This window comes from Caretta caretta, chromosome 1, assembly GCF_965140235.1.
Source record: "Caretta caretta isolate rCarCar2 chromosome 1, rCarCar1.hap1, whole genome shotgun sequence".
Classification (NCBI taxonomy): domain Eukaryota; kingdom Metazoa; phylum Chordata; order Testudines; family Cheloniidae; genus Caretta; species Caretta caretta.
Window position 1 is genome coordinate 245,742,591 of NC_134206.1, and position 13,282 is coordinate 245,755,872.

At 43.6% G+C, this 13,282-nt stretch overlaps 2 protein-coding genes across 10 annotated transcripts in view; one reads left to right on the forward strand and one right to left on the reverse strand.

The window, feature by feature from the left end:
- Positions 1 to 13,282, forward strand: part of ETFBKMT (electron transfer flavoprotein subunit beta lysine methyltransferase) — a 33,556-nt gene that overhangs the window by 14,402 nt on the left and 5,872 nt on the right. For 3 of the 4 annotated variants that reach the window (XR_012665883.1, XR_012665882.1, XR_012665881.1), the window contains one exon: positions 206 to 866. Coding sequence is in view for 1 of the 4 variants with exons in the window: in XM_048829611.2 (XP_048685568.1) it covers positions 206 to 549 (344 nt within the window). In the remaining 3 variants the exon portion in view is untranslated. Of the gene's footprint in view, positions 1 to 205; positions 7,934 to 13,282 lie in introns of those variants that run through there. The other variant, XM_048829611.2, reaches the window with a different exon arrangement.
- The window catches only part of AMN1 (antagonist of mitotic exit network 1 homolog), a 53,838-nt gene continuing 52,427 nt past the window's right edge, over positions 11,872 to 13,282 (reverse strand). For all 6 annotated transcript variants that reach the window (XM_048829547.2, XM_075122658.1, XM_048829592.2 and 3 more), the window contains one exon: positions 11,872 to 12,166. In XM_048829547.2, the coding sequence (XP_048685504.1) occupies positions 12,118 to 12,166 (49 nt within the window). In that variant the 3' untranslated portion in view covers positions 11,872 to 12,117. The remainder of the gene's footprint in view (positions 12,167 to 13,282) is intronic.

The following is a 13,282-nucleotide window of genomic DNA, read 5'->3' on the forward strand; positions in this document are numbered from 1 at the left end:
ATGAGAATCAAATTCACCAGTGGTTGGGAGGTACTAAATTACTACCTTAATGAAAGCTATATAGATACCTAGTAGAATAACACTGATATTTAAGAGATTATCCAAACAAAGAATTTGTGAAAATATTGGAAGAGTTTACCACTACAGATGGCATTTAAGTATAGAATTCTAAATCACTTCTCATGTACTTTGTGCTTGTTCTCAGTTGCAGGAATGGCCATGGTATTAAATTGTGAGCTGAACAATGTGAACCCCTTTCCTATTCTAACTAAGAACATCATTGATACAGAGCTGGACCACTGGGACCTCATTGTTTTGGGGGATATGTTTTATGATGAACAACTTGCAAACAGTCTTCATCGCTGGTTGAGGAAATGCATCAGTATTCATGGAACTAAAGTGCTAATTGGTGACCCTGGGAGGCCTCAGTTTTTAGGCCACCGCATTCACAGTCAATTGCACCAAGTGGTAGAATATTCACTTCCTGAATCCACTAGGCAAGAAAACAATGGATTAACCTCAAGCATTGTCTGGAGTTACCAGCCCTGACCTCTCGGTTTCTTCAAAAACTGGATTTAGAAGAAGTATGGCCTTTAAAAAAAGAAATCTGTTCTGTGTTTATAAAGTACGAAAATGGAACATTTGGGCAGATCCTCCGCTGGTGCAAACTGCTGTAGCACCACTGAAGGCCACACAGTTATACCAATTCACTCCAGCTGAGAATTTGGCCCATCGTTTGAGAGAAGCCTTACAGGCAAATTCCACTCTTAGACATGCAGATGCCCCCCGCCCTGCCCCATTGAAGCCAATGGAAGCTAAGTGTGCGTGTTCAAAGGCTGAACAGGATGTAACCAAAGAAAATAAAGGTAAATGGGGAGAGGATAATAGAAATTCAGTGTAGCGGCATGCAGCTTAGTGGGCTACCACAGAATGTTCCTGCTCACTGCTGCACCAGTTGATAAGAATATAGTTTTCAATGTCTAGTGAAGATAAGTTTCAGAGTAGCAGCCGTGTTAGTCCGTATTCGCAAAAAGAAAAGGAGTACTTGTGGCAATTTGTTAGTGAAGATAAGTGTGTTGAACTATCTGGCTGCTTCACAAATTTCCTTTGCTAATTATGAGGCTATTTTGTTCCAAGAAGTCACAGTTTTATCCAGCAGCATGTGCCTGCAGTTCCTCTGGGGGATTTAAATCTCCTTCCTGTGTGTAATCCAGTTATACATATCCAGGTGGATATAGCATTCTTGTGAGCTTTCTATTCTCTGCAACTAGGATGTATTCACGAGAATAAAAATAGCGTAGTCCTGTTGATGTACGTGTTAATAGCTCTGCAGACGTCCAAACAGTGTGGCACTAGCCCTTTTAAGACCAGTGCATCTGTACTGCATCAACTGGCCCATATTAGGCTTTAAAAGAAGGCACTTGGGCCTGAGAAAGAGAGACACCAGGTGAGTCAGAGCTAAAAGCTGCAGGAAGCAGCAAGACTGTCAGAGTCCCCTGGCAGGAGAGACAGTGAAAGCCTGAGCAGTGAAGGGGAAAAGTCCCCTGGGGATTGTAGCTCAGGGTGAATTGAGGAATTGGGCTTGCTTGTTTTTTGTTTTAAGTTTGGTCAATAAAACTGCCCCAAAAGAGCCTGTGGGCATGGCAGTGGATCCTAAACAAGCTGGAGAGAAGACCGGCCTCGTTACACACGTCTTCTGGATTGTGCTTAGGGTGAAAGTAGAAAAAATGGGAACACCATGTCTTGGGAGCGTTGGTAAATTGTGTTCCTCTTTTAAATGAGCTCTCCCATTGACCTGTGGTAAAGTGGCTTTAGGCATGACATCACTACTACTTCCTTGCATTAATCCCATCAAATGGGGTCTGCTTTATGAGTCCTCTCCCTCTGAAGTGCTCTGTTCAGTACCATGTCCTGTATCATACTACATGCTATCCAGTCTTCCTTTATGACAGCCACCACTGCTTCTTGGGGCGGCCTCAGTCTTTGTCTTTCAGTCTTGATCTCTTGGACTCTCTCACCTATGTCATTGTCACAGCTGCACTTTGCGAGACCAAACCTACTGTGCCTGCACCCCCCCACCTCATTTTCTCATGTATGGATATTCCTTTGAGCCTGCATACACATTCCTCACATGGTCTTTCTTGCTCCTCCCCACTCATCCTTCTCAGCATTCGCATTTCTTCTTTGTTGCCCAACACTCGTTGCCAGGACAAGACACCATTTTATAAGCTGTGACTTTTAATCTTGCTGGGTCTTGGCACGACACTTCTTTCCTAGGAACTTTTTTCCCAGCCTGCCTCTCTAGATTGGGCCTTTGAAGTCTGCAGCTACTTGATTTTGCCAAATTTAAAGTGATAATTCTGCACCTGGTAAGAACTTCTGTGTTCCCTCTCTTATGAGTGAAGAGCTGGCAAATTCTTATGTCAGAAGAATCACTTTGTCAGCATACAAGTGCTGCCTTGCATAGATCCTGCAGAGGCAGGAACTTCTGGCCAGAGATGAAGGGGCTGGTTCCAGGACCATGTCTGGCCCCTGTTGCCTGATTTTTAGAGATTAGTAGATTGTTATAGGCTCTCCAATTGATCTGACCAGAAGATAGGAAGGTTCTTGTTCTAGAATCAGGCTACACTGCGTTCTATATCTTGTAAGGACCCTTTGGGGGCCTTAAACTTTGGGGTGCATGGCAAGAACACTCACACTGAGGACAAATCAGCCTTAGAGACTTTTATTAAAATAAGTGAAAAGGTTATCAAAGTTCCAAGCCACAGAACCAAAAGGAAATAGTACATTTCTGGGAGTACCTTGCAGAAGTTCCTAGATTAGCATACTCACACCCTTCCTTGGGGACCTGGTGGTAAGAGACGAAGGACCAGCCTCATCCCTGGCATGCCAACTGAGTCTGATATTCCAGGTTCCTGAATGCTCGAGATTGATGGTGAATAATAGAGCGGAAGGGTCATAGAATCATAGAATATCAGGGTTGGAAGGGACCTCAGGAGGTCATCTAGTCCAACCCCCTGCTCAAAGCAGGACCAATCCCCAATTAAATCATCCCAGCCAGGGCTTTGTCAAGCCTGACCTTAAAAACTTCTAAGGAAGGAGATTCCACCACCTCCCTAGGTAACGCATTCCAGTGTTTCACCACCCTCCTAGTGAAAAAGTTTTTCCTAATATCCAACCTAAACCTCCCCCACTGCAACTTGAGACCCTTACTCCTTGTCCTGTCATCTTCTACCACTGAGAATAGTCTAGAACCATCCTCTTTGGAACCACCTCTCAGGTAGTTGAAAGCAGCTATCAAATCCTCCCCCATTCTTCTCTTCTGCAGACTAAACAATCCCAGTTCCCTCAGCCTCTCCTCATAAGTCATATGTTCCAGACCCCTAATCATTTTTGTTGCCCTTCGCTGGACTCTCTCCAATTTCTCCACATCCTTCTTGTAGTGTGGGGCCCAAAACTGGACACAGTACTCCAGATGAGGACTCACCAATGTCGAATAGAGGGGAACGATCACTTCCCTCGATCTGCTGGCTATGTCCCTACTTATACATCCCAAAATGCCATTGGCCTTCTTGGCAACAAGGGCACACTGTTGACTCATATCCAGCTTCTCGTCCACTGTCACCCCTAGGTCCTTTTCCGCAGAACTGTTGCCTAGCCATTCGGTCCCTAGTCTGTAACGGTGCATTGGATTCTTCCGTCCTAAGTGCAGGACTCTGCACTTATCCTTGTTGAACCTCATCAGATTTCTTTTGACCCAATCCTCCAATTTGTCTAGGTCCCTCTGTATCCTATCCCTACCTGCCACTGTATCTACCACTCCTCCTAGTTTAGTATCAGCCGCAAATTTGCTGAGAGTGCAATCCACACCATCCTCCAGATCATTTATGAAGATATTGAACAAAACCGGTCCCAGGACCGACTCTTGGGGCACTTCCAACTAGACATGGAGCCATAGATCACTACCCGTTGAGCCTGACAATCTAGCCAACTTTCTACCCACCTTAATAGTGCATTCGTCCAGCCCATACTTCTTTAATTTGCTGGCAAGAATACTGTGGGAGACTGTGTCAAAAGCTTTGCTAAAGTCAAGAAACAATACATCCACTGCTTTCCCTTCATCCACAGAACCAGTAATCTCAACATAGAAGGTGATTAGATTAGTCAGGCATGACCTTCCCTTGGTGAATCCATGCTGACTGTTCCTGATCACTTTCCTCTCGTGTAAGTGCTTCAGGATTGATTCCTTGAGGACCTGCTCCATGATTTTTCCGGGGACTGAGGTGAGGCTGACTGGCCTGTAGTTCCCAGGATCCTCCTTCTTCCCTTTTTTAAAGATTGGCACTACATTAGCCTTTTTCCAGTCGTCCGGGACTTCCCCCGATCACCACAAGTTTTCAAAGATAATGGCCAATGGCTCTGCAATCACAGGTCAAATGTGCTCATTCTCAAAACCTGTTACATCTTGCCTGAACTGATTTCTGTTTGTTACTTCTGTGTTTCTGCAGTGTACTCTGTTGAAGGGTTCATGTTTAGTTATTCCACCTGGAAACAGTCAGGGCACACCCTGACTGTTTTGTAGAAGCAATGCACACATTGCTCTATCCAAGGACAAGGACTAGATATGAACCATGAGAAGTTGATTAAAAGACAGTGACCGTGGGAAGCTTTTTTAGCCTGAGCTCAAGGCCTGAGAACCAGGATTGTAGTAGATAAAAGTTGGTAAACAAGTATATTAATCAACGTCATACATTCCTTTGTGTGTCTTTTTGCGGTAGAAGTATGTAATGCATAGGGGGGAGAAATATAATAAAAGGGGAAGGTGGAAAGCTGGGGGGCAGCAGCCCATTTCAGCTGACCAGCCTGCTTGCTTGCATAAAGCTGTGTTCTGTCTCATCATTGAACCGCCACACTCTGTGGTCAATGTTAAGCCTCGACTTTCTTAGGTAAACACGTCTAGTTCCCCAAAATCTCAAAGGGTGACTGTTAGGCCAGTTATATATGCCAAAGGTCACAAGCCTACTTAACCATACTTATGTTAACTTCCTTAAGATAATCATGCAGGATACAGGCCTGCAAGTTCCTTGCATTACAGACAAACAGACTAATTCAATACAAAAATACAAGCCAAATAAAATAAAATAATCAAGCTAGTAAATGAAGGCAAAATATAATAAAGCAAGCCAGCAAATTAACCCTATAAAGCAAGTCAGCAGCTTAAACCTATAGGCTACACCCCTTCCTGACAGCTCTAAGGGTTTGTCTACTCTACCGCTTAAGTAGATGTAACTTAAGTTGCTCAGGGGTGTAAAAAGCGAGTGCCCCTGAGTGACACCCGTTATACCAACGTAAAGTGGTGTCCACACTGTGCCATAGCCATGGAAGACACCCTCTCGCCGACATAGCTTCTGCCTCTCCTTGAGGTGGAATAATTATGCCCACAGGAGCGTGTTCTCCCATCAGCATAGCATGTCTTCACCAGATGTGCTACAGTGGCTGGTATAGCACACTAGTGTAGACTAGCCCCTAAGCGTCTCCAAGGACGGGACCCGATCAGTGAGTAAGAGTCAGTGGACATACTCGCTCGAAGGGGAATCTGATATTTTCAAAGAAAGCCTAGCACTATTGAGCAACCGTACGATAATAAAACTATTGTGCAAATACAGTGGAGGAACAATGATCGGAGCAGGAAATGGACCTTCTGTTTCAAGCTCCCACACAGTGATTACTGCAAGTTTTAAAAAAGCGGTGAAAATATTTGTCATTTTGATAACCATGCTGTCTGCGGTGGGAGCATCTGCCAACCCGACACACTGTTCTGGGAGGTGTGCTGCCTGCCAGGAGCCTGTGTCTGAGATATTATGGAAAGGTTGCTGTGGCTCACCCATTGCTACCCGCTGCTGCTCATCCACCTGGGTACTAATAATACTGCCAGGTCTGTCCCTGAGCAGATCAGCAGTGACTACAGGCCTTTGGGAGCTAGACAGAAGGGATCAAGGGTGTAGGTTGTATTCTTGTCCGTCCTCCCAGATGAGGGTAAGGGCCCAGGCAAGGGCACACACATCCTGAAGATGAATGCATGGCTCTGTAGATAGTGTCAAAAGGAGGGCTATGGCTTCCTCAACCATGTAATGCTGTTCTGGGAAGAAACAGGGGGCCACCTGACCAAGAAAGGGAAGAGCATCTTTGTGCACTGACTCACCAACCAAGTGAGAGCTTTAAACTAGGTTCAAAGCCCACAAGTAAATATAAAAAAGTGATGTTAATGGACGTTAGTTGTTGGTGGGACATGGAAAATTACAATAGGGCCATAGGAGCAACAAGAAGGAAATCAGTGGGGGAAGCTGCTCAACATCTCAGATGTCCACACACCAATGCAAGGAGTATGGAGAATAAATGGGAAGAACTGGAAGTATTAGCGTACATAAGCTAAATTATGACTTAATTGGCATCACAGAGACTCAGTGGGATAAATCTCATGACTGGAATATTGGTATAGCGGGGTAGAGCTTGTTCAATAAGGACAGGCGGAGTAAAAAAGGGAGCAGGTGTAGCATTATACATCAAGAACGTATACACTTGTTCTGAGGTCCAGAAGAAGGTGAGGGGCAGACCCGTTGAGAGTTTCTGGTTAAAAATAAAAGAGGTGAAAATAGAGGTTAAAAAATAGATGTCATGGTAGGGTTGTCAATAGACTACCAAATGAGGAAGAGGAGGTGGATGAGGCAGATCTAGAACAAACAAGAGAAATATCCAAAACTCAAGACCTGGTGGTAATGGGCGATTTTAACTTCTGGGGTTATAGAGGATCACAAATTGAATGAGAGTCAACAATCTGATGCAGCTGCCAAAAAGGCTGGTATAATTCTGGGGTGTATCAACAGGAGTGTTATATGTAAGACGCGGTAGGTAATTGGCCTGCTCTACTCAGCACTGGTGAGATCTCAGCTGGAGCAATTCTGTCCAATTCTGGGCGCCGCATGTCACGAAAGATCTGGACAAATTGGAGAGAGTCCAGAGCAGAGTAACAAAAATGATAGAAGGTTTATGACAAATGGATGAAAAAACTGGCCACGCTTAGTCTTGAGAAAAGAAGACTGAGGGGGCGACGTGATAGCATTCTCCAAATATGTTAAGGGCTGCTATAAAGAGGACAATAATCAATTGTTCTCTACGTCCACTGAAGGCAAGACAAGATATAATGGGCTTAATCTGCAGCCAGGCAGATTTAGGTTAGATGGTAGGAAAAACTTTCTAACTATAAGGGTAGTTAAGCTCTGGAACGTGCTTCCAAGAGGAGTTGTGGAATTCCCATCACTGGAGGTTTTTATAAACAGGTTGGACTGTATGGGGAGATGTCAGCAAACCAGTAAAGTGCCCGAAACCACTGTGGCTTATTGCTAAAAGCAGCCAAGTCAGCAGGCTGCAAATTGGCCATTCAGCAGTCTCAGCCCGACCAAGCCAGGAGGGGAGGGAGTTTTGGGTGCCACAGAAAGGGCAGCTTGACCCTGCGTCCTTCCTGATAAGAATTGTGTTGAAGTTGCTGATACATGCATTTTAGAAAAGCAGGATGTGCCCCATATCTATTAGGGCTTCAAGGCTGCAAACTCTGGAAAAACCCACACCTGGTTAATTAATAATCAGAAGGAAACCTTTTGCTGACCACTGAAACTGCTTACTTAAGTTTCTTTTAAGGGACATGTCGTTCTATTACTAATGAAATAAGGCGAAAAGTTTGAGGTAGTTGGACTCTTTTGGACTCTCCCTCTGGATACATCTTGCGGTCCCCACCAGACGAGACGGAAGATTTGGCCAACAGAAGCCTGCCGCTGTGTCACTCGAGAGCCACCCTCAAGGGTTGGGGATGTTTTACTAACCTGTTGCGCACGTGTGTAAGTGCTTGAGACTAAGTAAAGTTTAGCTTTAAGTGAAAGCACTCTTTTGTTGTCCTGTTTGTGCCAGCCATCTATCGATCGGACGGCCATGTCTCCCTTGATTTATTTCCTGACACCACCTCACACAGAGTAAAAGTTACCAAGAGCTTTGGGTTGAAAGAACCCTGGGTAACAGGACAAACCCCTGTCAGGGATGGTGTTTATTTGGTCCTGCTACAGCACAAGGGGCTGGACTTGATGAACTCTGAAGGTCCCTCCCTTGCAGCCCTACATTTCTATGATTCTGAACTGCTTTCAACTGCTTGGAAGTATACAAAAATGTCAATACACTTAAGCAAACTTTGAAAAAATACTTATCCAGCCCATCTAATTTAAAGGATTTAGTTTTCAATACAACACAATTTTTTTTTGCAGTGCTCCTCTCCAAAGTGCATAACCCAACACAACTTATCATAAGTAACACCAACTAGGGACAAAATAGAATATGAAGAATTAAACTAAATCTTCATATAAGTGCAGACAGTAGGCTAGGTTTCCATCCCCTCCCCCCCCGCCCCAAAACACCAACATTTGTATACACAAGTATTTTATAGTGTAATCGCTGATCTCTGTTCCTGTGCAATGTGTTAGTTACACAGGTTATGGAAGACCATGTTCAGTTCAATAACTCGCTTATATGTAACTGAGGGAACAATTTTCAAAGTTTGTCGCCTAAATCCCTATTTATTCACCAAAATCAGCACTAAGGCCTTGTGTACAGTGGGGAGTTGCTCTGATTACAGCCATTGGCATAGCTGCACAGGTGCAAACCCCCCTACTAGTGTAAGCAGGTAAAGCCGCTATTTGCACTCGGGCAGCTATACCCTTGGCTGGACCAGGATGGCTATAATTGGGGCAAATCTCCACTCTAGCTAAGTGCTTCGACATCTGAATCTACATTTAGGGCCTTATAGGCACATGAATTTAAGTATCCAACCTTGAAAATTAGTTTCTTCCTATTTTGGGGCCTACTGATAGTTTATTGCCCTGCCACATGGGATTCCTGGCATTGATCTGGGCACCATACTCCCTGATGGGGAGGGATGTGCACTAGAATTGCCTTGCAATACATCCTGTGTGACTGCTGCAACCGATTAGGTTGCAGCATTTTAGAGCAGTGAACCGCAGCCACTGGGAGCTGCAGGTGGCCGTGCCTGCGGATGGTCAATGTAAACAAACTGTCTTGCGGCCCGCCAGCGGACTAACCTGACGGGCTGCATGCGGCCCATGGGCCGCAGGTTGCCCACCACTGATTTAGAGGCTCAGCAGGCATGAGAACCAGTAAGGCACAAGGATTGGTCCATCTCTGCTTGCATAAAGTAGTGCTCCCTAGAAGAATGAGCAGCTGCAGTAAGGAGCACTAACCGCTGTGAGGCTGCTATTCTTCCAGCTACTGAGCCAGGGAAGAAAGCTGTTATACAGAACCCCAGGATGGCAGTGAAAAGCCACCAAAGATGGGAGCTCCTCAAAGCTTCAAACAGAGGAGGAGCAATCTGCAAAGGGGGTGAAAACATTCCTTTCCAGTGGGACAGAAATGCTGCGAATCTCACAATAGGTTTGTTTGAAATTATTCACCATTCTTTGTTCTCACAGTGGGGCATGGTGTCATGTTAAAGGAAGATGCAGCTTATATTTGCTTTTAAATTTTGCATGCAGATCTGTTATGGTCTTCTATCATCTACCTCTAGTGTTTGACTTGGCGATATCTTGTCAACTTGTACTGTGTACAAATGCCTGCACGCCGAGATGAGCAAAGTCTCTTTCAAGGACAACCCCCTGTCCCGAGGATACTGCTTTGACAGGGCAACACATTTTATTCAAACACGCGTACGACCGGAGCCCGATCCTGACCTCTCACCAAGTTTTTAACCGAGTAACTCAATTGAGCCTCAGTGGAGTTATTCTTGATTCAAGCCAACGTCGCATTTAACAGCATACGTGCTGTGCTTTGGGGCGTATAAAAACCAAATAAGCTCAAATCAATGCCAAAAAGAGCAGCATTAAACGTATCTTAAGGAATAACACCTCAAGGTGAACATAGCTGGGCCTGTGGAAAACGACAGCTACGCAGGCGGCAAACTGCGACTACTGTTTGTTAGGCAGAACATGCTTGTTTTACTGTTTCTGTCCCCTACTGTTGGGATGACCAGACAGCAAGTGTGGAAAATCGGGACAGGGGGTGAGGGATAATAGGAGCCTATATAAGAAAAAGCCCCAAAAATCGGGACTGTCCCTATAAAATCTGGACATCTGGTCACCCTACCTACAGTCACCTGTTCTATCCACCTGCTTATCTAGTAATAGATTTAGGTCCCAATCCTGCAAACACTTATGCACGTGCTTAACTTTATGCTTGGGATTTCAAATGAAAGTTAAGTGTTTGCCGGCAAGCTCTCCAGGGTAGGAACTGCCTTTTTACCATGTCTGTACAATATCTAGTGTAATGGGATGCTAGGCATTACTGATTATTGCCTGGGGCCCCAAGGCATTACTGTAATACAAATAATAATAATTTTAAACTATTTTCTTAATGAAATACTGTTGGAGAATCAAAACATTGTAAGGTCATATTAACTACATATATTAAGTAAGAGTTAAGGCCAAGCCCAAACCTGCTGACCACTAGGACAAAGGGCCTATTGCTAAGATAAGATCTATTGTTAAGTGGACCAACCTCTTGGCAAGGTTTAAGAATAATATGTAATAATAATGTTAAGTTGTGTGGCCTTTATTAAGAGTGGATAATTTAGTTGTTTAATGTTAGCGTACTATCTGGTTTAAAATTGTCAATGTGTCTTTTAACTAAAAGTAAAGAAAAATGGATGCTTGCAAAATATCAAATAATAGGATGCTTGAGAAAAACAAACTATTGTGCACCCAAATCATCCAGGGCGCAAGAACAGATACATTGAGATTAACAGGAAACATCTGGATAACGTGAATGGGCAAATAAGGTGTTTATTAAGCATGAACTGCATGTGATTGATTTGAAGGAACCAATTAGAACGGTGTTTTGTATAAAATGAAGCATGTACATAGAATGAAATATATTAAATATGGACAAAGGAAAAGAGTGATTAGATATGGGCATGCGTGATGTAGGGGTTATGTAAGCGTATAAAAGGATGTGAAGTGTTAAGAATGATTGGAGCAACACAGAACCCTTCCCAAAAGGCCAAACTTGTCTAGCCCTGGTGATGAAAGAAACAGCCGACTATGCACGAGGACAGGGGTCTCCAAACTTTATGAGATGAGGGCCATATTAGATTTTTGAAGGGGCTTCGCGGGCTGAAGCGACTGTGAAAGACATTAAATATATGCAAATTATATGCAAAATCGTTAAAAACACAACGCTACTCTACTCAGCTGGTTGGGACTATTTGGTTCTATTAGTGCTGTAGTTAAAATGTAACCATTATGAAATTGTTAATTTCCATCTTCTTTCCCCCATTTATTGGAGATGTAATTAAGCATCTGGCTTGTATTTTTACTCTAAGGCAGGGGTCCGTGCCTGCTTGGCTGCAGCACCAACTCTCCCCAAGTTGGCTCCCCTTTCGTGGGGACACTGGCTCCCGGGGGCACTCACCCCTCCACACAGCTCAGCTGTGCTGCCACCCAGCATGAGCTGCTGCCGGCGGCTCCTCCCCCTGCCTACTCAGCTGTTTGCTTCGCCCCTGTTGGTTGGAGGGCCGGACAAACGGAAGCCCCGGGCCAGATCCAGCCCATGGGCCGTAGTTTGGAGACCTCTGCACTAGGACTAGGGAACTGAGCACTCTCTGATCCTCTCCTGCTTTATCTGTTTTACATATGCTTTGTGCTATAATTAAGGCGCTAATATACTGCCCTAAATTTTTTCATAAAGCTTCAAAATTAATTATTCTCGTTAAATTGGTGTGAACTGTGTTTTTCACCCAAAAAGATGATCAGACTTGTGATGTAAAGAGAGCCGTTGCTTTAATTACAGGAAATATCATTTCACAGGGTATTGACAGGCACACCTAAGACATGAAAGGACTTGGATGCTGACAGAGAGCTCTAGTACAAACAAAGAATGAAGGAATCTGGTATTACTAGACAGTGGATACCAGAGAGAAAGCTGTTCCCCAGAGATGGTTGTTTCCTGAAAAAGCTGTACCATCTGGAAACTTTATATACAAATCAATAAACAGTCCATGTCACTTGCTTAATTTTGTTTGGTCCAACTAATTGCTCCAAGGCTTCTCGGGAACGATCTGTAAAAAAAGCACAAGAAAAAAAACGTTATTAATTGTTTATAATGTATACAGATACTGTGCAAACAAAAGAATTTTGTAATACAACAAGATACAGGAATAATTTATTTCTTCATATTTGTTTAATTTGCCATTAGCACAAAATATGGATTTTTTTTTGTTTGCTCCATATTCTGGGAATGGACATTTGAAAAAAAATCACATTTCAGATACTTTTATATCTGTAATAGTTCAAAATTGTGCAGTTTCTTCTTTATACCTAATAATAATAAAGCACCATCAAGAACCAGACACTAGATTACAAGGATAGATGTTGGCAAGGTAGGGTTTTTTTCCTTTATTATTTAATAAATACACTCAACTACCCCTCAACCTATTCAGTACTAGTTGGCCTTTTTTTTTTGGTAGGCATCTGAATAGCTGTGGGTCTTGAGGTGGTTTGAAAGAGAAGAGGGTAGTGGCCTACAGATCAATTCAAGAATAGCATCCCACATACAAAGGGCAGCATGGCAGAAGGTGTGAAGTTGGTTATGGGAGGAATGAACCAATGGGCAGAGCAGGCTATCATCTGTGGTGGAGAGGAGAGGGCAGAGCGATAAAAGAAAATTCTGGGTAAGTAGTGAGGAGCGGAGTTGAGAAGAGCTTTGAAGGTGAAGACAAGAAGCTTGAGCTTGATGCAGAGGAAAAAGGAAAACCAGTGGAAGATTGAAGAGGATAGGGGTGGGAATGACACGATCAGAATGATAGGCAAAGATGATAACCTTAGCACCTTAAAAGGCTTTTCTGGTGCACTAATAAAAAAAAATCTGCTTTTTTCTATGTTTAAAGTTTAAGTAATTCCTGGGCTAAGGCCAACATTGTATCACTATTTAACATTCATATTGTGCTAGCAGGTTAGGGCTTCATTGTTCCAGGCACCATACAATGGAGAAAGTGACAATCCCATGATAACCAGAAGGCCACATAGCACTAAGAAAAGAGCACCACCTTCTAATTTTTAAGGTAGAAACTCAAGAAGAAAATGAAAGGACCAACAAAACAATTACAAATTGAATCCAGCTGAACCACCTCCAGGGTAAATCCTATCTAAGGCCTCGATAAAAGAGAACACTTAAG